Below are 21,266 nucleotides of genomic sequence, written 5' to 3'. Positions count from 1 at the left end.
TCCTCTCCTCCCCAGCTGCATGGCATCAGGTAGTAAGCTACAACAAAGGGATCAACATTTAACTGCAAGTCACTGATTTTGATACCAACTGCTTGTTGCAAAGAAAGGTGAGTTTAAACATACATCTAGGATGCAATGTCTTGCATCACAGAATTTAAATCTCTAATTTCCAGCATTGAGGACAAGGCTGTGAGCTTGATGAGGACTTCTCACCACAAGACACCAGAGTCAAACTTGATTGTTACCCACTCCTGAAGTATCCACCATTTGTGTTCACAGATGCTCAAATTTATGATTGATGGTTTAAAGTTCCTAAAGTCAAGTCTACATCATGATTTCTCAGGGAATGTTTGTAAATCGAATGTTTTTAGGTGTAGAGAAACATACATTCATTTTCTTATTTGCACGTAGTAAAAGCAGCCCTTGGAATGAGTAGCTGAAGTATTCATGGTGTCATCTGCCCACTTCTGTTAATACTAAACCAAAATTTTATTCTTTCTGGAAACAAAATTATCTTTGCAGAATAGCTTTGCAAAGTGGACATGGCAAAAGCAAAACCATTCCTCATGAAAGCCTCAGGTTTTAAAACAATGGAGTTTCTGCATTTTTCAAAGTCTTCTCCACACCTCTTTGAAGTTAATTAAGTGGATGCTTGTCTGTGCATGCACTAAGTCAGTTCTTTATTAATTCCTGTATGAATGTAAATATTTTGAGATAGATACTTGAGGGTATCACAGTCTTAGAGATTCAGTGAAAACACAGGGCAGCTAGCAATGCCTTAGGGAAACTTGCAATTACTAGCCTTTATAGATACATAAAATCATGTCAGAATACATTCCTGGAATTTCAGGTTTCAAACATTTCAAAGATAAATGCTTCAAATAAATGAGGTGCTTATTCCCACTTTACTCATATTTATTCTCACTACTGAAAACTGCCAGCAGGAACAGGACTGTCTGCAGACACTGACATTTGTATATTATCTGTTAAACTGAAATGTATGTTTTCGCTTTTCTGTGTAAGACAGACTATCTGATCTTTCACTACTAATCAGCATAGTTACAAACACTGATAACTAAATTCTGCAAAAGGTAGGGAAAATTAAATTAGTTTATACAGTGTGTATCCAATCCTCTATATTGCTTCTGCTGAAACAGTTCTGTGGGGAAGATTTTGAATCCCAAATTCCTCAGACTGAATTCTACAGCCACCCAGAGATTGAGCTCTCTACTTCTCACTGCCTGCCAGTCAAGCACTAGAAATGAACCACACACCAGAACTGGGACAAGGAATTAACTGATGAAATTGAGTCAAATCACAACCCACCCCTGGCAGTGAATCTTAGGGATATGAGCAAAATTTGTGAGAAAACATCCCCAAGTTATGAACATAGAATGAATATCTCAAAGAACACGTCACTCAGTTTCTCTCCTCCCTTAAAATAAGACTGTCTCTAAATGATAACACGTTTAAGGCTTCTGCTTTTTTTGACACAATGGTTAAAACACCCAAGTTTTGGCAGTTGCATTTTATTGTTAATCCCACTGTGTATCCCGTTCTGTAGTCATGACAGAGGTGCGTCCACAAAACAGGAAGTGTACACCTACCATTAAAAACCAAAAGCAACTCATCAAATACAATTATGCAAACCAAGAAAACATGAACATCTGTAACTTTCAGATTTCCCACCATAAAAAAACACCTTAGTGTCAATATGTATAAGGCTTTTGTTCAGATTAGTGCTACTCATTAGTTTAAGCACTCAAATTTCTTACAAACTCATAAACAGCAATTGCTACTAATAACAGTACTACTGCTGGATACTACTGCAACTATGAAGTATCTAACCAATAGGCAAACATGAAAAAAGAATGTTTAAATTTGAAAAAAAAATAGTAATTTTTGATTTAAAGCCATTATTAAATAGATTGAACTATTTTAGCCTACTTCTATTGAGTATGGAAAAAATGAAAACCAGAAATGGTTTTACGAAATAGCATAAGAATCTTTAGTACCTCTTTATGAAATGCTCGCCTCTTACTACATTTTGTAATCTAATTGTAGAAAGAATCATTCCAGAAGTCTGAAATAACACCTGCAATGCAGCTTTCATTTGTTTTATCTATTATTACAGGGACACTAAATGACTGAGTAGAGAGGGGATGTATTTCACTTCTCAAAAAGCAGCATTTAAGAACCCTTCTGCAGTTGTAATATTTAATGGAATGTTTTGACCAAATGATATATTGATACTGATAAAAGAAATTATCTGTCTTTTGGGATAAAAACTGCAAATTACAATTAGTGTTTCAGCATTACATTTTCCTTATCCTACTCCCGGCTAATGTATAACAAAACCCTCTATTCTTAGAAGCAACTCATTTAGCCTGTTACTACACTTGGAAGGAGTACTGGTAAAGAATACAGCTTTATTAAATATATGCGCAAGTCCTTCCCTCACCCAGATACTTCTTTTGATTCTGCACAGATTTGCTGACTTTTGCTCCTGATCTCTACACTCTGTCTCTTTTGTGGCAGTTCATTGTTTGCAAAGTCCCCGAGGAAAACAACCCAAAGGTGTAAGTACTATACTACAGCAAATGCCATCATCAACAGATAAATGAAAGGAAGACTGGAAAACTAAGTCTCCAGTACAGCAAACAATTTCAGAAGATGAAGAAGTACTCACAGAACTTGAACCAAAGTACTTTTTTCCCTTATGTGGAATACTGTGAACATTACTGGGTTCCCTAATATCTCCCCAACAAAGGAGATGACAAGGAGGAGCTGACCTGAAGCAGATCCTACAGGCTGACACCAGCATGGTTAGGAGCACCTGGTACCAAAGATGTGTTGAGAGTGTTAGGTTTGATGAAAATAACAGTGGTCCTTACCAACATGTGTAATTTGTTATTGAATAGTTACAGAGTAGACAGAGCCAGGCTGTTTTTGAGGATGCACAACAAAAGAGAAGAGGGCAAAAGACACAAGCAGCATCAAGGGGAAGTCTCACTTCCTGGCAAGTGTGGCCAAATACTGAAGTACTAGTGAAGTGGTTGCTAAAGAAGTAGTGGTACCACCACTCTCAAAGACACTATCAATGCAACCGGAAAAAGCCTGAGCAACCTCATTTAACTTTGAATTTGGATCTGACTTTAAAACTGGCTCTGCCTCCAGTGGAATGTTTTGCCCAGTGACCTCTAGAAACTCCCTAGAACCTCAGTTCTATGGTTCTATCAACCAGATAGCCCAAGGGACTGTATCTTATTTGAAACTAAGCATGTGAACCTTGCAATTCATTTTGGATTAACAGATTTGATTGCATAAGTATAATTATATTAATGGAATTTTCTCAAAGCAATCTAGCATTCAACCCTACAATCACAGCTAAATGATTAACCTGTTAAGTTTCAGTGATTCTCTGAAGTAATCTATCAGCCACAGCCCATGTTTATCCCATGGCCTGTGCTCAAATTACCACCTAGCTTCTTCATTTTATCCAGCTGCACAGATTAACAAATACATGAGGTACAAAATGTCCTGTAGAAAACAACTACTACATATGGACTCCCAAATGTGTTAGACAACAAAAAGTTGAGTTCAACTAATTAAATTCTGAGCCTGTAGGAAAAGCAATCAGAGTGGCCATCTGATCCACTCACAAACAGGTTATCTCAAAGATGACCCTATGTGGCCAGGAAAATAAAAAAACCCATTCTTTCAGTTTTGAAGGGGAAAAGTGCAGAGCTCCTTACAGATTCTTATGGCTTTACAGCCTGAAGTCAGCGCTCTTCATCTCAATGAAGCCACAGCAGCTGTGCTACAAACCATGGCAGCTTTTGTTCTCACAGCCCTTTATTTCCTGCATCATGCTTCATTAAAAGTACTATTGCCCAACCTACATTAAAAAAAAACCCAAAAACTTGCAGTTCCAACACACCTGTGTACTGTACTCTTACTCCCCCAAAATTTCCCATTGCTTCTTCTTCATTAAGGTTTTAGCTTCTTGGTTTTCCTTTTGCCCTGCTATTTGTACCTCTGGCAATGCTTTCTTCATGCATATGTGATATGGTTTTATTACACCTGGTTAGTAATAATTCTTCCTCAAACTCTCACAAGCTTATTTTATTTTTCTTTACTGTACTAGAGGGATACTTTCTTCCTATCACCCTGTCCTATTAACAATTCTAATTAACTATAAGAAGAGATTGCACAAAATGCCAAATTGTCAACCATTGCTATGATTTACAAAACTGTGTACATGATATAGCCAGCAATCTTTTCATTCTCTTCATCAGCAGTAAGAAAGTTAGCTGTGAGATAAAAAAAAAAGTTCTCAAATTGAGTAATCAAGCACTCTAACACACCCACTGGGGCCAGATGATTACTCCTGCTTCTGAACTGAACTGTCCAGACTCCGTACTGTACACCAAAAGGCCCCTGTTTCACTGATTTTATGAAGATTATTGTTTTGACAAGGGATAAGCAAAGAGCAAGTGAAACAAAGAAAGCCTACAATTTTTAGTCTTTGGGGTGAGAGCAGAAGGTGAGTCAAATCTGTGGGGTTAGGTACTAATTCTGTGCTCTACTTCTACAGTTTGGATTTCCCCATTTACTGTCATAAAATAAAAACTGTTGTAAGAAATGCTGGTTTTGGAGGTAGTGGGATGGAGAATGACACATTACACAGTCCTATAGGTGTTGTAGATTGAGTAAGTGGACTGTAGGAGCACAAGAGCAGTTGATGTGTTGTCTAACTGAACACAATTCTAGCTTCGAAAACACTCACATGTGACAGGTGACTGCAAAATGTCAAAGCAAATCCAGGACTACTTACAGGAGGGAGTACTAACTTCTTGAAACAGTGATTTTATAACCCCTGTGTTGTTCTGAGCTCTAAAAGGAACAAAACAGGTGACCTCATCCTTCAGTAATCTCATTTGGATTAAAAAAAAATGCTAATCATGTCTAAAAAGGTCTCCAAGCACTTGTAGGAATGCCGTGATCTCTCTCTCTCTTGAAATGTGGTATTCAAAACTAAGTATAAAAAAGGTGCAATGCAAGCTCTCACTTGTGTCCAAGCTTGTAACACAATATCCACTGTTTTACAGGCTATGTATTACATTCACTGTGACAGCTGTTATTATATTACTTTTCTTTTGAGATATTAGACTTCTCCCGTTATTTTTTAAATACACTGCATAAAACCTATAAAATTATGTTCTCCAGAGCTTTATATAAATTACTGCAAAAGAAATGCATTCACATCACAGTAATTCTGATTCGTATTGCCAGGTATTTTAAAAGGTACACTCATGATACACAGTTTTAACACAACAGCACTAATAACATTCCCTTCAGACCTCGAAAAGGAATTCAGTCAAATCAAAGCCTCAAATCATTTGGTACCTTCCATGGTGGTGACATGCCACCAACTCAACAACAGAATGAAATTATGCCATGCAGTTAAATGCTATAGTCTTCTTATGGACTTTAACACACAATTTGTTTTATCTGGGGCAAAAGCAATGAAAATAAGAAAACATGACCAGGTTATTTATATAATGACAGTTGCTGGAATCTGTAAATGCACTACAGATTGATGCCATACAGACATATGCACATATTTACCACAGCATTGTGGGATACAGATGAATACAAAGGTTATTCTGAAGTTACTGAGCAGCGTGGCAGGAGGAAAAAAACCCTGTTTCACATTAGCCTTCTAATATGGACCACGAAGACATCAAAGGCAGAAGCTGAAAACCCCATATTCACTGCTGTGTATCCTATATCCAGCAATTAGTATAATATATAGTGGGGTAATGCCTGTGTTCCCGCAATGTCTTTTTATTCTCTGTTCCTGCCAAAAAATTAAATTTTACTTGATGTCAAATGCTCTACCTTTATTTGATTAACTACAAAAAGAAAATCTTTAGGAGTTTGTCATTTAAAATTCACCGTGATTTTGGGTGTCATTGTAACAGTGGGTATAGTTCCTTTTTACAAGAGTAAAGCCTACAATCTTGTTATGTAGATTTTTTAAAATAATCCACAATAAATCTACTTTTTATAGACATCCCAATGGTCTCCAATTACTGCAACCCCTTTGTACAAAGTAGCTGAAAGTGAAGTATTGCTCACTTCAGCATCAGATCATTGGCAGAGCATACACAATGTTTAATGTTATTACTGTACCCTCAACTACCCTTCTCACTGAGGCTGATCTTCTCACGCATGGTCTGGGAGTCATGCCTGGAAGCTGCAACTGAACTTCAGAGCTCCTCACAGAACCCATTACTAGCTCCTGGCCATTTGAGCATCTCTGCATTAAGGAAAACAGAAAAATCTGCCTATGCTTACAAACATCATTAAACCAACATTTTTCATTTAGCCTTGTCCTCCTTTCACTTTTTAGCTTGTAGCAGATTAGCCACTATACCCTTCACCACTAGCTTTGGCCTTGAAATGTACAGAATCTGGTCAAATTCTATAACTATCCAAGCGTACCCTCTACACCTCCCACACTCAGTCATAGGCCTTTATCTCCTAATTCCCTGGGCAGACCATATAGTTTGTGGGTAAATCAGAATTTTGCTTTTAGAGTGACATTTAGCCTTGTACCTAAAGGAAAAATCAACAACTTCCCGTTTGGTAAGCCACTTTAAATATTATATATTCTCGGGGTAAAAAGACTGAGCCACACATTCAGCTTCAATTTGTGAAGCATCCATTTTCTTTGCAAAACAAAAATAGTTTCTTCATGAAACAGAAAGTTGAAATTTGTTAGTTAAAGTCTCTGACTATTTTATGCTATTTAGACTTGATCACTACAAATACAGGTATTTGACTGGATTTTTCAGTATTTTGTGCTTCCATAAATGTCCAGTCAGGCTAGGCAAAGTAGTGTGAAAGTTGCAATTCTACATTTTCACCTGTTAATCCCAGTTTTCACTCACACACACACTTTCCTCATGCATTTTCTATACTGTTCTTTTAAAGATGTGAATACATTACCAGGGATACCTTTACATACTGACTGAAAAACCTTCTCAGCAACATCTGTACCTCATCTTGCCAAAATGGTTACTGGTTCATTTTCCATTCCAACACATTAAGAACAAAGAACAGCAAAACCCAAATATTCCTCAAGTTAAAAATAACTAATCAAAAAGCTACCCTTTTGTCTCAGACACCTTCTTCAAATGCTTTTTTATTTTGGCATGAAAATCCTGGCACCTCAAATTGTTTATGAAGAAATGCACAGAAAGGCAAACCTATTTGATTTTAACAATCAGAGTCTTTTATGAAGGTAAGACATTTCTTCAAACAATAAAATCTACATTTCAAATATAGCTGGCTTAGTAAAATTGTCTGGAGCTTCCTGTATGAAACCTGAGGATCTTTCCTGCTATAGCATGCAAGCAAATGTCTCCTGTTGTAAAACTGAGGGAGAATATCCACATATTCTCTTTTCCAAACTTTCTATAGAGAAATTATTTTTACAGTTCTTCTTTTCAATAAATCTGTTCTACATAATCTTCGTGGGCAGAAGAAAAAAAAAAGGCAAGCTGCCTTTTGGTTTAGCTGTTCATTTGATAAGAAGAAAAATATAAGGATTATTCTTATCAAAACAGAAGCTATCAGGCTCCATTACTTACCAGGTTCTACCAGCATTATTAGCATTGATTTTGATCCAGTGCAAGCAGACTTTTTTGCAAATCAACAAAATCCTCTTTTAAGCAAGGAAACAGACAGATGGTCCCTTGTAATGTATATTCAAGTGAAGGAAGTTGTACAGACCGAGGGGAAAACCACCTGGAACATCCCAAAAATTTCTCATTTTCGCCAAAACGCTTAAGTCGCCTGACTGCTTGCTTTTCTGTTGGGGTTTTTTACGTTGTTTTTCTCAGCCATACTGGATTTCTGTATGCTTGAGTCTCCCTAAGGACTATGTGTAACCATGAAACATGAATTCTATTCTAAGAAATCCAGCATACAATCCCACTACTGCCCTGCTCCCTCATCTATATAAATGCTCTTTTGTATATAGGCACTTTCAGGAAATTGCCCTCCTCCTCCCCCGCTTGCTCCCCACTGTCCGAATCCCTCTCACAACCCCCTCCCGAACAACACTAGGGAATAACTGCATTTTTGTTGGAGCAGTTCCAGCCCCTCCACACATTCCACTCCAGAAGCACGCTGTAGCTTTGGCACACTCCTCTGTTTTAACACACACACGTGCACACGCACACATATGAACACTCATCTGCAGGGAAGTAAGTGGCATTAACCTTATTCCCAAAATAATGATCTTTCACTTCTTCCTCATGCAACTTCCTCTTCTGCTGAAAAATACAGTGCTTCCAAATGAAAGAAATCTTCCTCTTTCGACATTTGACTACCAGTGTTTTGAAACACCGTTTCTTCCACTTATCTGTACTCCACATATATTACACGTGAGTAAATTACCATCGCCAAGACAGACAGACAGATATCCCTGGGTGTCAACACTTCGGTCACTTTATATCCTACAAAATCGGCAGGATTTCCAACAGTTTCGCAAAGGCCTTTTCCCCTCCCCTTTGAATACCAGAAAGCCAAAGAGAGCTGAAACTCTCCTCCATGCTCAAGAGAAGCAGCGTGCTATTTCCTCTCCTGCGAAAATAAGTAGTTACAAACACCGTACCTTCCCTGGGCTCATCGGCTTCCAAGTTCATGGTGTCAGAAAAGGCTCTGGGGACCAGATTAACGCTGACGTGCGCGCTGAGATGCAACCGCAAGTCAACTTCCTTCCCTCTCCCTTCCTTCCTTCCTTGCTTGCTTGCTTGCTCGCTCGCGCTCTCTCTCTCTCAAAAAAAAAAAAAAAAAAAAAAAAAAAAAAAAAAAAAAAAAAAAAAGAGAGAGAGAGAGAGAGAGAAGGTTGGGGGTTTGAGGGGAAAAGTCTACGAATTCAGCAAATCACAACTAACCTACTTGAAAAGGATCCCGCCCCTTTCTCAGCCGCACACAGCGACTGTGAAAAAACCAGCACCTTCGGAGGAACTCAGATTTTACTCTCCAGCTGTTGCCGTTTATAAATCTTACTCTCCCCAATCTGTAGGAAGGGTGGAGTTTTCACTTGTTGCAGCTTGCCAACGTGGTATGAGAAAGCAAGCAGGAGAGGCCAAAAAAGCCCTGAGTGCAGAGCAGTCTGATTGCGGTGACCGTCAAACACACTGGGGCTCCCTTAACTTGCAGGAAAATCTATTTTAAATAGTTTTATTTTTACACCTAAATTGTACATTTCAATACTGTTTGCTATCTGGAATTACTTCGGTAGCCTCCGTAATTACACTAATACTGGATGACTTAATACGTGCTTAAAGATGACAAGTAGCAGCATTCTTTCAGGTAGTTTAAGCTAAATAATTTTCTTTCACTCAAGCTAAGTGCATGGTGCCATCTACCCCGAGACTAGCAATTCACCTCACATCCTAGGAAAAACTATCTGGTTTATTTGTGCCATAGTTGCCCCACACACATCCCACAAAAGACTGATATTTTTAACTACTGCACGATACAGTTTTACAGTAAGAGAACGGGGGTCTTTTGCAACCACCTCACAGTTTGCAGTGCGTCACACATGCCTACAGTGCAAAATCAGGGGGAATTACTTGGAAGCCTATTCTCAATTAGCACAGCCTCCAGCAAAAACATTGTCCTAGGGAACCATCTTCCCCTACTTACACATTTAATGGATTTTTAGCACAGTGAACAGGACAAAAACTCGCTGGAAACATGACTGCTCTGACAAAAGGAGAGGTGTGGTGTCTCAACCGAAGGCCTGATGGCACTGCCAGCTCCAACATGCCATCAAATTCCCACCTACCTCCCTGTCTCACAGGATTAAATGTGTGGACCTGAAGGGCTGTCAGGGTCTCCCGGAGGTGACATCATTAACACCTATTAACAGTTAGCAAACGTCTTACTGGAGTCAAGTAGAAGTAAGTGTATTTCATGGTGAAGTCAGAAAGAGCCAAAGCTGTCAGCTGCTCTGCTTTGGGGCACAGAGGAAAAAAAAATAAACTGTTCAGATTTTAACATTCCCTTGTACTTGTTAACGCTTAAACACTCACAAAGCTGGGAAGACCAGATGTAGGTAGGATGGTATTGTAAATAACACATACAGTATGAATTATTTACCTACAGCAAAGCTGCTCTGCAGACTGGGGTAAATAATACTTCAGAATGTACAAAACTACTTTTATCCTATTTGCCGTTATTTTATGATAAGGACTGTCCTTTGCCATGTACTCCTCCCACACCTAGGAAAGTCAGATTTCATTTTACTTAAAGGCTTTTGGTGACACTGCCAATTTCTTGTTCTGCAATACACATAATTCCATGCATTCCTTAAAGATATTCCTTAAGAAGCTAGCTGTCTTCTACAGGCCTTATCATCTCCTGTGGTGTACAGCCCTGCATGCTTGAAAGCACAGAGAATGAAAATTATTATTACCCTAATTACAACACTAGAGTAGCTAAAGAAGCCACATTTTCAAGGTTTTAAAAAAAAATAAAGTACTAGTTTAGGGTAATTATGAGATTAAAACCACTCAAAAAACCTTCACACAGAATAGACAAGGAACAGGAAGAAACAAGGTTAGTCCAGAAGAACTGCAATAGCCTCTGGGGTCCTTTAATCAAAGGAAGTGTTGTACAGAGAGAGGAACATAAGTGAGCATCAAGATCCCTGCATGATTAGATTTACATATTAGATGGATGCTTTTTGTTATTTTAGATGACAGACACAGAGAAATAATAAGACTTGTGATTAAATGTCAGCAAGTTCTGCAAATTAGGATTTCTCAAATCTCTCAGAAACTTTATACCTCACTGGACAGATAACGAAAACACAATGATTTTATTTTCTCTTCCCTACTGAATGAAAATCACATCTCCTCATGCAGTCCTGTTACTCCTGCATCCAGGGTCTCAATTCAGACTCGAGAAATTGTTTTTTCTTTTGTTTTGGTTGTTAGGCTTCTTAAAAATACATGCACCGGCTGAAAAGACCCCAGCCTGGCTAGACTGGTTAGGTATGTAATTTTCTGCCCTCAGGTTAAGCAGGGACTTGTACTGGCATTCAATAATGGGATATTATCACCTTTTTCAGAGTCTGCACCAAATCAATTTTAATTACTATACTTAGAAAGACAGCAAAAGTAATGGAATGAGGGAGGTTAAAATAAGGCAGAGTCTCTGAAAAACACTGGAGCCAAGGTAACAGGTAACACTACATCTACAGGGAAGTGACATTTATCAAAGCATACAGATGGATCTGGATCCCATGGTGAGTAAAAAACCTGGAACCCCCCAAAAAAACCCTCTTTAATTGGAAACTGTGCATGTGATTTGGAATAGGAAAGACCAAAAAAACAAAAAGACAAAACCACAAAAACAAACAAACAAACAAACAAAACTCAACAAATCCACCCAAAAAACATAATTAGTAGGTGCAGCTAAATTTCATGGGACAGATTCTCTTACAGAAAAGTACCTTCCTACAATGAACACCTAAAACTCATCACACATTTGGACAGACAGACACTGTTGTGGAGGCAAAGCCAGAATTACCAGAGGAGAATGAAATCGTCTGTGTGCAACACAAAATAAATAAATGGGCTGACATACTTCAGTGGCTAAAAGCCTAAAAGCTTCAAAGCTGGGTAAGACAAAGAGAGTATGGTGCTTTCCACCCTTCTCTACTGAAACAAACAAACAAACAAAAAAAACCTTCTGGTTTTACTTTGCAAAAAAATTTAGCTACTTTTGGTTTGGCTTGGCTTTTAACTCATCATCTGTAAATTGTCCTGACTTCTACTAAACCCTAAAGGAGGCAAGAGCAGACTAGAGCCAGGTCCTGGCTTACTACAGTGGTGCTTGAGGAGCTGTGAAGGGATGGGTCAGTACATCCCCTGTCCAGCTCAAAACCCTGGTTATGTTTTGTGTCACAATCCATGCTGAGACAGCTGTCTTTACACAAGGATTTGTTCATTAGATACAGAAGTTGCAAATCCTATTATGTATTTTGTAAGCATATAACAGAAATAATAAGCATCTTAGTAGCAAAAAAAAGGTGCTAAAATTGCTGCCAAGAAGACTCTGAAATATCAAAAAAGGCTATAATGTTTTGTTTCATAAAAAAAGAGGAAACAACACCACTGCCAGAAAAGTATCAGCAAGAAGCTTTCAAAAGGACTCAGCTGCTATGGAAGCAAGACTAAATCTTCTACTGCAAGAAAAGCCCTGTACAGCCCAAGAACAGTTCTAGAGAAGGACGTGGTGATGTCACACTTCAGACATTACACATTCATAGGATTTACAAAAAAACTGCCAAATTTCCCCATGTTTTGTTAACATAATTAAAAGTTGTCTGGTAAATGGCTTCTGCTCTTCCAGAATGTCACATTCAATGGATTGCAAACCTTTAAACAATTAAAAAACAAGATCTATGCCTAACTACAATTCCTTGACACAAATGATAGTCACTAGTTCTTTTCCCTCCGTCAGTTGTGTGTCTTTTGCTGACTGTAACTTATTGAATTATTTGAAGCCACATGACAGACCCCGATAGCAACTGAGGAGATGTGGATTTCCCACCACACTCCCAACTACATGGGACAGGAAAAGGTGTACATGTAGACTCTGCATGTGATGTGGAATAGGAAGGGCAAAACAAAGAATTACAAAAATCAGAATCAGTATACACAACAAAATTTTGTAAGGCAGATTCTCTTACCGAAAACAAAAGTAACTTCCTACAGTGACAGGCTTAAAACCCACCACACATTGGGACAGATAATGCCACAGAGAGCAGGCCAGAATTTCTAGAGGAAAAATACAAGGACACCTTTTGCCATTTCTCCTTTTAACTGCAATGAGCTGTTGTACATATTTCTGATACTAGATGTTTGGGTTAACAGATTTTCAGCTTCTGAGGCTCTTCAATGCATGTGGATTATAGATAACACGATGCAAGTGTTCACACAGAATACGGAGAACATCAGATACCATACTGAATTACTCACTTTTTTTTTTTTTGATGTATACAATTTTCAGAATGCACTGGGAAACTAAGTGCCACACTATAATGCATTTCACCAATTTTCAAGACTTTTGACTTTTTCTCAAACTAATGTTCTGAGAGGGAACAAGATGTAAGATTGTTATATTTAAGTCTAGGATCTTCCAAGCAGAAAAAAGGGTATCAGGTCTGGTTGGCATACATGTATGGAATCTCCAAGCATGCTGCCCTCTCATAAGGGCAACAAGACGCTTACACAGTATCTCAGGAAAAAAAAAACCATACGAAAAAAAAAAAGATTTTTTCCTCATAGAAGTAAGAGAAAAAACGTTAAATTCAAGTTTGGAAGGCACGCTGAAGTATCATTAGATAACTATAGATATTAGATAACTAGATAACTATTAGATAACTATAGCTACTGCTTCTGCAAGTCATGCTTTAATAGCTTGTAGATTTTACCTGAAAGACTGAAAGACCTTTCTGTAGAAGTTACTGATTAAGTAAGCAGGCAAAGACAACACTGAGGTGTGCCCCTGACTTGCTCCTTTGCTCCTTTCCTGCATTCCTTCCAGCATCACTGCAACCCTTCCCTCAGGCAGGCAGATCATATTGCACTGAGTTTCAAAGATGCACAGATCTGTAAATAGGAAATATTTTTGTTTTCTAGTGTGTCTCTGTTAGTTCAGACTGGTGAGCTCTCAGAGCACTGAGATCTTGCAGCACAAAAGCAGGATCTGCTGCCTCTTCCAGCACTGTCCATCTCCTGGGATGCACAAATCCACCTGCCACGCTCTCAGGTGCCCAGGGGTGCAGCTCTGACCTGCAGTGTGTGCCTTCTGCTGCCGCCCCACATGGGCACGAGGTTGCATGCAGGCATGGCGTGAGCAGGATGGGGCATGGGGAAAGCATGGAGAGAGTGGTACAGTCACAGAAAAAAAAAAAAAAAGTGAAGTTTCAGCTTTTTCGCTGAAACAAAGAATTGTATTATGCCCACTTTATCTAAGTTGTTCTGCTTTCAGTTATGCACTTAAAAATTGCAAGCAGACCAAGCAAACTGGGCAAACCAAGAAGCTATTTTAAAGTTATTTCCTAACACAGAGGTAAAGCAACACCATCTGTAGCTGTATTACTTCTACTATTGCAAAAGAAAGTGCAATATGCACTCTCTGTGAGGTGTGAGCACAACAAAACCAAATTTCAACTCTTACGCAATTCAATTATTTTGGAGTTGGGTTAAAAGAAAGATCTTGATTAGCTGTGTGATTTTAACAGCACTATTTATACAGTTCTCTTAGTAAGATATTAGGTACAATACCCTATCTGTTGCTGTAGCCAAACTTTACTACGGTTTTATCTTCTACCATAAACAAGACAAATATCAAGATAACACAAGACAGTGCTCAGTGATTTTGATCAATGTCAAAAATACTGTTTTCAGCAGTATTCAGTGTTTCCATGGAACAGCACAACTCTAATATCTCAGCTATATATGGCACAGAATTTTAAACTAAATTTTCTACATGCACATAAACTATCAGGTAGTTTTTTATCTTAGGAAAATTCAGCCCACAAAAGACAGATAAACAAAATAAATAAAAGATTAGCAGGTTGAGCTATAATCCAGATCTGAAAAATATGTGTACTCCTGGGTTTGGTCTTATCGTTGCTGCTTGTTATTTCTTAACTCCTTTATTTCTCCTTTGCCCAACAGACTTCAGGCCAATGCAGACGACTACACTACGGCACTTGCTGAAACACTCACAATACCCCCACCTGTTGGGCAAACCCATGAATGATACTCCAGCGTGTTTCTACCATGTGGTTACTAAATTATAGAAGTTAACAATTATAAGTTAACAAATTATAAAAACATGTCATTGTCACCTGATAATTTTACTAGAGGATCACTCAACAGCATTTGCATCATGCTTGGCATCCAGCACTTCATTCTTTTCTTCTCCCCTCCCCATGCTGCTCTCCTTTCCTTTTTCTAGACCTTCCTGTTAAAACATCTGTTCTCCACCTGCTACTGGTGTACTGAAGTCAGTCCATACTTTCATTTCCAAATAGTAAAAGCAAAATATGGCTAATCTAGTGCTGAATGAACCCACACTGCACTGCTGGTGTGGCCCTTCACAGTGAGCAAACTCTAGGGCTTCACCACAGAGTAAGCTGTACGAGAGTGTGTCTGAAGACCTCCTTTTGACAACTGGCCGAATAAGTAGCAGTATGGGATGGATGACAAAGGAATTCACATTAAGCCTACCAAGTGAGGGATAGGAAAAAGCAGCATGTGGGGGACTGATCCTGGATTCCATATGGATGCAGTTAAAACTTCCCTAAGAGACAGTCCTCGCCCCAGCTCTTCTCCCTGACAGAAAATGGATGGAGAGGGCAGAAAAATACATGCATAAAAGACTCCATAAAGCTGAACCTGCTTTATATTGAACATGACTTTGCTACAACATTTGAAAGTCCCATCTCTGCAATACCCATGACCACATTTATAAATTTTCAGAGCTGCCAGCATAAGAAGACAATGTGATAGCAACCAGCTTGCAAAATGTCAAGACAGCATGCAGCGTGCACCTTCCAAAGCGCTGTCCTTGTCACAAACACGTTGATATTTCAAGTTTCCAAATAGTGACAACTGTTGTTTTTAAGCTATTGTGGACTCTACTCAAAAGCTCCTGTGTTTAAGAGGTGAGGAAACTCCTTTACTTAGCCTCAAAATGAAGTTTTCTTCATAAATTTTAGCTGCATCTCCCATTAATTGTTGGATTATCAGTCACAGCACAGTCTCAGCACAGGCCTGGGATGGTGGCTCAGACTGATCCCCACCTTTTAGCCTCACAATGATCATTATTTGTTACAGCACATTGCCAGGGTACAAGACTGCTCTCAGCTCAGAAGGGGTTTCACTGGCATATCTTTTTTCTTTAAAAATCACTCTGAAAATTCATACACAAAGCAACACCGTGACTTCTGAGATGTGAACTCTGATGTAATTCTGATTTCTTGTCTGTACATATCATGTTGCCAAAACCCACTAATAAGAGGTCTTACTGTAGTCAGATACTGTGCACTGAGATTAGCTAACTTATCCAGAAGTTAGCAGTTACTGAAGACAAGTTTTCAGTGCATAAGCAAACATAAAACCATTTCTCAAGAGCAAACATACCAAATAATATTCAGTGGTTTGGCTGTTATCGTCATGGCTTAATCCCAACTGGCAACAGATCCCCAAGAGCTGCTTGCTCATTCCTACGCAGGGGCAGGGGAGAGGACTGATTGGAAGGCCAAAAGTGAGGAAAATTGTGGGTTGAGATACAGACAGTTTAGTAGGCAAAGCAGAAGCTGCACACACAAGCAAAGCAGAACAAGGGATTCATTCACTGCTTCCCCTGGGCAGGGAGGTGTTCAGCCATCTCCAAGACAACTGGGTTCCATGACAGGTAACAATGACTTGGGAAAACAGATGTTACTGCTCTGAATGTCCCTCTCTTCCTTCTTCTTCCCCCAGCTTTATATGCTGAGTATGACACCATATGGTCTGGCGTATCCCTGTGGTCAGTTTGGGTCAGTTGTCCTGGCTGTGTCCCCCTTTCAACTTCTTATGCTGCCCCAGACCACTTGCTGGTCGGGTGGGGTGAGGAGCTGAAAAGGCCTCGGCTCTGTGCAAGTAACAAGGAAAACACCGGTGTATTAACACTGGTTCCAGCAGAAATCCAAAACACTGCCCCCTGCTAGGTACCCTGAAGAAAATTAACTCCACCACAGCCAATATCAGCACAGCTACCCAGAAAGAGGAGGTAATCAGTGACAGTTGCTGATGGTTTGGGAATTCATGCAGGTTGTGGCCTAAGTTAAAGAGACAGTGTTTTTGAGAGCCTTGCACCTAGTCATGCAACATGTACTGACGCTGGCTTATAGCACTGTTTCTTCAAATAGAAAACATTTCACTCACTATTTTCACTTTTTTTCCTGTAACCATACACAAACCATACACAAATTGCTTCTGCCAACAGGGCTATGCCAAGCAAAGAGTAGCACTGGAGAGAATGAGACTGTGATCTGCATGTCCAGAGGTAGGGAACTGCAAATTCTCTGGTCTGGTGAAGGGTAGAGCAAATCAGAGCTAGTTTTATAGTTTGGTCACACAGGAGAGTAAGCTTCTCAGCAGTATTTTATGGTAAAATTCTGTGTTACTATGTTACTATGTTACTGTGTTACTATAAGTTGCAGCCTTTGCAAAAAATAAAAACAAGGCCTAAGAAATCTGGGAGAGCACCAAAAACATTAATTTGAAAAAAATTCCTGCACCGAAAACAGAAATCACACCATAATGTCACAGTTTCCCCAGGCAAGTAAAGGGAGTCAATGTGCTACACAGAAGCTGACAGCACCACCACAGGCTATGAGAAGAGATACTACACGAGATCTGCTCTCAGCAAGACATAAGAGGTATTGCTGGATGCTTGTGCATCAAAACAGAGTGCTAGAACAATTTTAATTGAAAAGGGATATTTTAATTAAAAACTGAAAATCTAGTATCAGATAGCCAAAACTCAAAAGGAGCTCAAAAACAAGGTGCCTGAACTAGTGTTAAATACTGTACATTTTAAACAGTGCTACCGGAGTGTATGGCAAATAATGGGGTTTTTTGTTTGTTTGTTCGTTTTTTAGGCACGCCAGTGATGCTGACAGAACAGAAAACTGAGTATTACCTTAAAAAAGCCGGAAGTTTTTGTTCATATAAAAGTCGTGGACATGTGGGAAAACATGTCTCAGTTTGTGAGGGCTGTGTTCTAGTCCCAAGCACACAGTCCAAGTGTTTCGCTAATGTGTAACAATCAGACTAAGCCCTTTTTCTCCAAGATGTCAGACATTAATCATGCAAACAGGCAAAAAATGCCTTGCATATCTTACCTAGATAAATTTCAAAAAAAAAAAACTAAAAAATACCTTTGTGAATAATCTCCTTTTAGTACAATTTTAATTAAGAGATTAAAAGAGAGATTGTCCTGGGTTGAAGTATATTCTATCACCATCTTCAAGAACTGTTGAAACCAGGTGAGGCAGTGCTCCCTGCCTCCTCCACTCTGGTTTATCTTCTGTTAATGGGCCCATCAGCACCTTTGCTACACAGCTCACAGATAACCCCCTCCTGGACTACCTCCTGTTAATGGGCCCATCAGGCCTTATCACATGACTCACCATTCCATTGTGAGATGTTCTGCCCAGAGGGAGGAACCAAGCATTCCAGCCTGGATATAAGCTGAGACTCTGAACACCAGAGGGGCGCTTACCCACTGGATTCCCAGAGGACCCGAGCTACCAGACCTTTCTACAGGATCACTGCTTCAGGAAGACCACCTCATCTGGACTGCTTCCATCACTACGCTCAGGTTGTATTCTGACTCTGTCAGTGGTCTTTTGTATTATTGCATCTATTTTATTTTACTTTCTTTCCTTTTTTCCTATTAAATTGTATCTCTGACTTGGAGCCTCTCATTTGTTTTGCCTTCAAACTACTACAGAGATGTAAATGAATATTAGACCAAAGCAGGGTTTGTTCCTTAAAATTGAGTTTAGCTATAATTGTGTTTACATTCACATGCTAGATGTATCTAATTATATAGTATTCCTTCAAATAACCATATTGATTTCTGCTTGCTCCAAATTGACTTTGAATCAGTTTATTATTTGTATAAAGCTTAGACTAAAGCCACAAAGAATCTGGAAGAACACTTGCCTGAGCTGGCTTATTTTCCCACCCACGCCCCCGTCCACCAAAAAAAAAACATTAGCTAAGACTATGTTGAACAAGTGCTGGAAATTCAATACCGAAAGAAACTCAGGAACTCACCATTTATGGAAGTCTTAGAGGGAAGATTTTCAGCACTTGCTTTATGGTAACATTTTCATAACTAAATCACACTTGACAAAAGAGCACTTCAGGCTGGTCCAAGTGAGAGTGTCTATCTACCAGCAGCACCATCTTTCTCTTTTTCCTCTCCATTTACCATGCCAGCATTGGCATGTGGTGTCAATTTACAGGATATATGTACCTAGCCTTTAATTTGTAGGGGTTTTTTTGTTTTGTTTTGTTTGGGTTTTTTTGGGTTTTTTTGTGTTTTTTTTTTTTGTTGTTGTTGGGTTTGTTGGGTTTTTTTTTGGCTGGGAGAATTTAAACAACAACTGGCTCCTTTTTTTTTCTTTTTCTTTTTTTTTAAAAATATATATTACATTAACTGCAGCTAAAAGTAAGTATCTGTCTCAAAAAGAAGGTCTTGGATGATTTCTAATCTAGTTATAACCACTTGTCTTCGTTTGGGAAGACAGGTATCTGCCAGGTAATAAAAAAAAAACAACTGCACTTTCCTTTGGAATGGAGAGTGTAAAACAACCCCCCCCCCCCTTTTCTTTTCTCTTTTTTCAATTATAAATTACAATCAGAGGCTCTTAGGCAAGATTTGGGAAATAGGAATAGCAGTTCTTTACTAGTATGTATTACAAAGCAAACAAACACACACACAAAAAAAAAAACCACACCAAACAACTACAGCTCTAATAACAAACGAAAACAGTACCAAGAACCCTGAGGGCTTTGTTTCACAAAACCCAGGGCAGTTTGGTTTCAGTGTCCCTGCAGGATCCTCAGAGCACCAAGCTGAAACAGTGGAAAAGTCCCGGGCTGGTAGCTGGGATGGCAGGGTGTCCCGGCAGGCAGGGGCAGGATGTCCCGGCAGCGCAGGGGGTGCAGGGTCACACTGTAGCAAGAGGAGCAGCGCTGAAGAAGCCGAAGGCGAGGCAGGGCCAGCCCAGCTCCCGCAGGTGGCAGAGAAAACTTAGGATTCAGGCCGAACCGGTGATAATAGATTTTCCAAGACTGGATCCCTTTGGCCACAGTGAAACTCTTCCAGCCAGCAACAGCCGTTCTCTCTCTTCCCAAACGCCGAAAAAAGAAGAGCCCGCCAGCAGCTGCCTCAAGCTCTTGTCTTTTACCTGCATTATCTCCCCCTTCCAACTTTGTCCACCTCTTTGTTTTGGTTAAGTACTCTCAAGTATCCAACACTTGGTCTCCTTGGTAACTTATGGGGAAAAAAATTCTTTAGAGAAAGAAGGAACAAACCTAACTCCCAAGACCACTGAAAATCCATACCATGCTCATTTTTCCCTCTATTAAGCAAGCTTACACTAGTGAAAAATGTTCACGCAAATTTCACATGTAAACTCTGGTTAGCAGTTCCACATTGCATTAAAAATTCAGTATTTGACTTCTGTTGATTACCCTCAGTTCCAATTAAAAAAAAACAAACAAAACATATCAGAATTTTTCTGGACTCTGAATGAGCTTATTTCATAGATGCATGTCTAACTTCTCAACGATTTTATCCACTTTACAGGAAACTCATACCTCAGCCCTTAGAATTCTTCAGCAACAATAGCAACACAATTTGCACTCTGGGCCTCAGCCAAACTGAATACCACTTCACAGGGTTATTGCAAGACTTTAAGAAACTATTTCAAGTATTCAGTTAAAAAAAAAAAAGAGGTGGATAACAAGATCTGAACAAAACTTCTTAGTCTTGTTGCTCAATATCTTGTTTAGAGAAAGTTGAATTATGGCACATAATTTACTTGTTCAGGCGGATGGTCTGTCAGGACTGTGCTTCTGTGATTTTTCCTAAAAGCTCAGGACTTAAAAGTGTGTTTCCAAAATCTGAGACTCAGTATGGACAATAGCTACTATCTTTGTCCACTAGAAAATAAATGGGACAAGACAAAGAATAAGGACTGCCACTGACTCTGCACACAAGGAATGCGGCACTTGGATCAGAAATCCCACATTATAAACTTCTGAGAGTTGCTCTGAGGTCAAGTCTCTCAGAAGAGATCCACCTGCTCCCCTCTGTGCATCCCACATCCAACTCACTCGACCATGTCGGAGACTGATACAGGTCATGGAGCATTGCTAGTGGTTTTGGCTAGTGCCACGAGATGGCAACAGCACCCTGATTAAAGAAGAGCAGGCCTTCTCGAATGAGGTTTGCCCATCTAGGGAACAGAGCAGGAAAGCACTGGTTAAAATGTCAAGCAAGAGGCTTCCCATACAGCCCTGCAATAGCATTTTATACCCAGAAAGGCTGCAATTGTGTTTCATACATGCTGGTATGGCAAATCTGGAGAACTA

The 21,266-nt window shown here is 39.4% G+C and overlaps 1 protein-coding gene across 6 annotated transcripts in view; it reads right to left on the bottom strand.

Annotated features, from left to right (window-relative positions):
* Positions 1 to 21,266, bottom strand: part of TNFAIP8 (TNF alpha induced protein 8) — a 59,131-nt gene that overhangs the window by 11,376 nt on the left and 26,489 nt on the right. The window contains exons 1-2 of one of the 6 annotated variants that reach the window (XM_066181362.1): positions 8,973 to 9,053; positions 8,690 to 8,851 (exon numbers count right to left, since the gene is read on the bottom strand). The exons of 1 other annotated variant lie outside the window; for it this stretch is intronic. In XM_066181362.1, the coding sequence (XP_066037459.1) occupies positions 8,690 to 8,720 (31 nt within the window). In that variant the 5' untranslated portion in view covers positions 8,721 to 8,851; positions 8,973 to 9,053. Of the gene's footprint in view, positions 1 to 7,661; positions 7,682 to 8,689; positions 8,852 to 8,972; positions 9,054 to 21,266 lie in introns of those variants that run through there. 4 more of the 6 variants (XM_066181363.1, XM_066181367.1, XM_066181366.1 and 1 more) reach the window with 4 other exon arrangements.

Source organism: Chamaea fasciata, unplaced genomic scaffold, assembly GCF_029207755.1.
Source record: "Chamaea fasciata isolate MVZ Bird 193981 ecotype frontalis unplaced genomic scaffold, bChaFas1.0.hap1 SCAF_4, whole genome shotgun sequence".
NCBI lineage: Eukaryota > Metazoa > Chordata > Aves > Passeriformes > Sylviidae > Chamaea > Chamaea fasciata.
The sequence above is the reverse complement of the archived record's forward strand: the minus strand, read 5'-3'. Positions and strand labels throughout refer to the sequence as shown.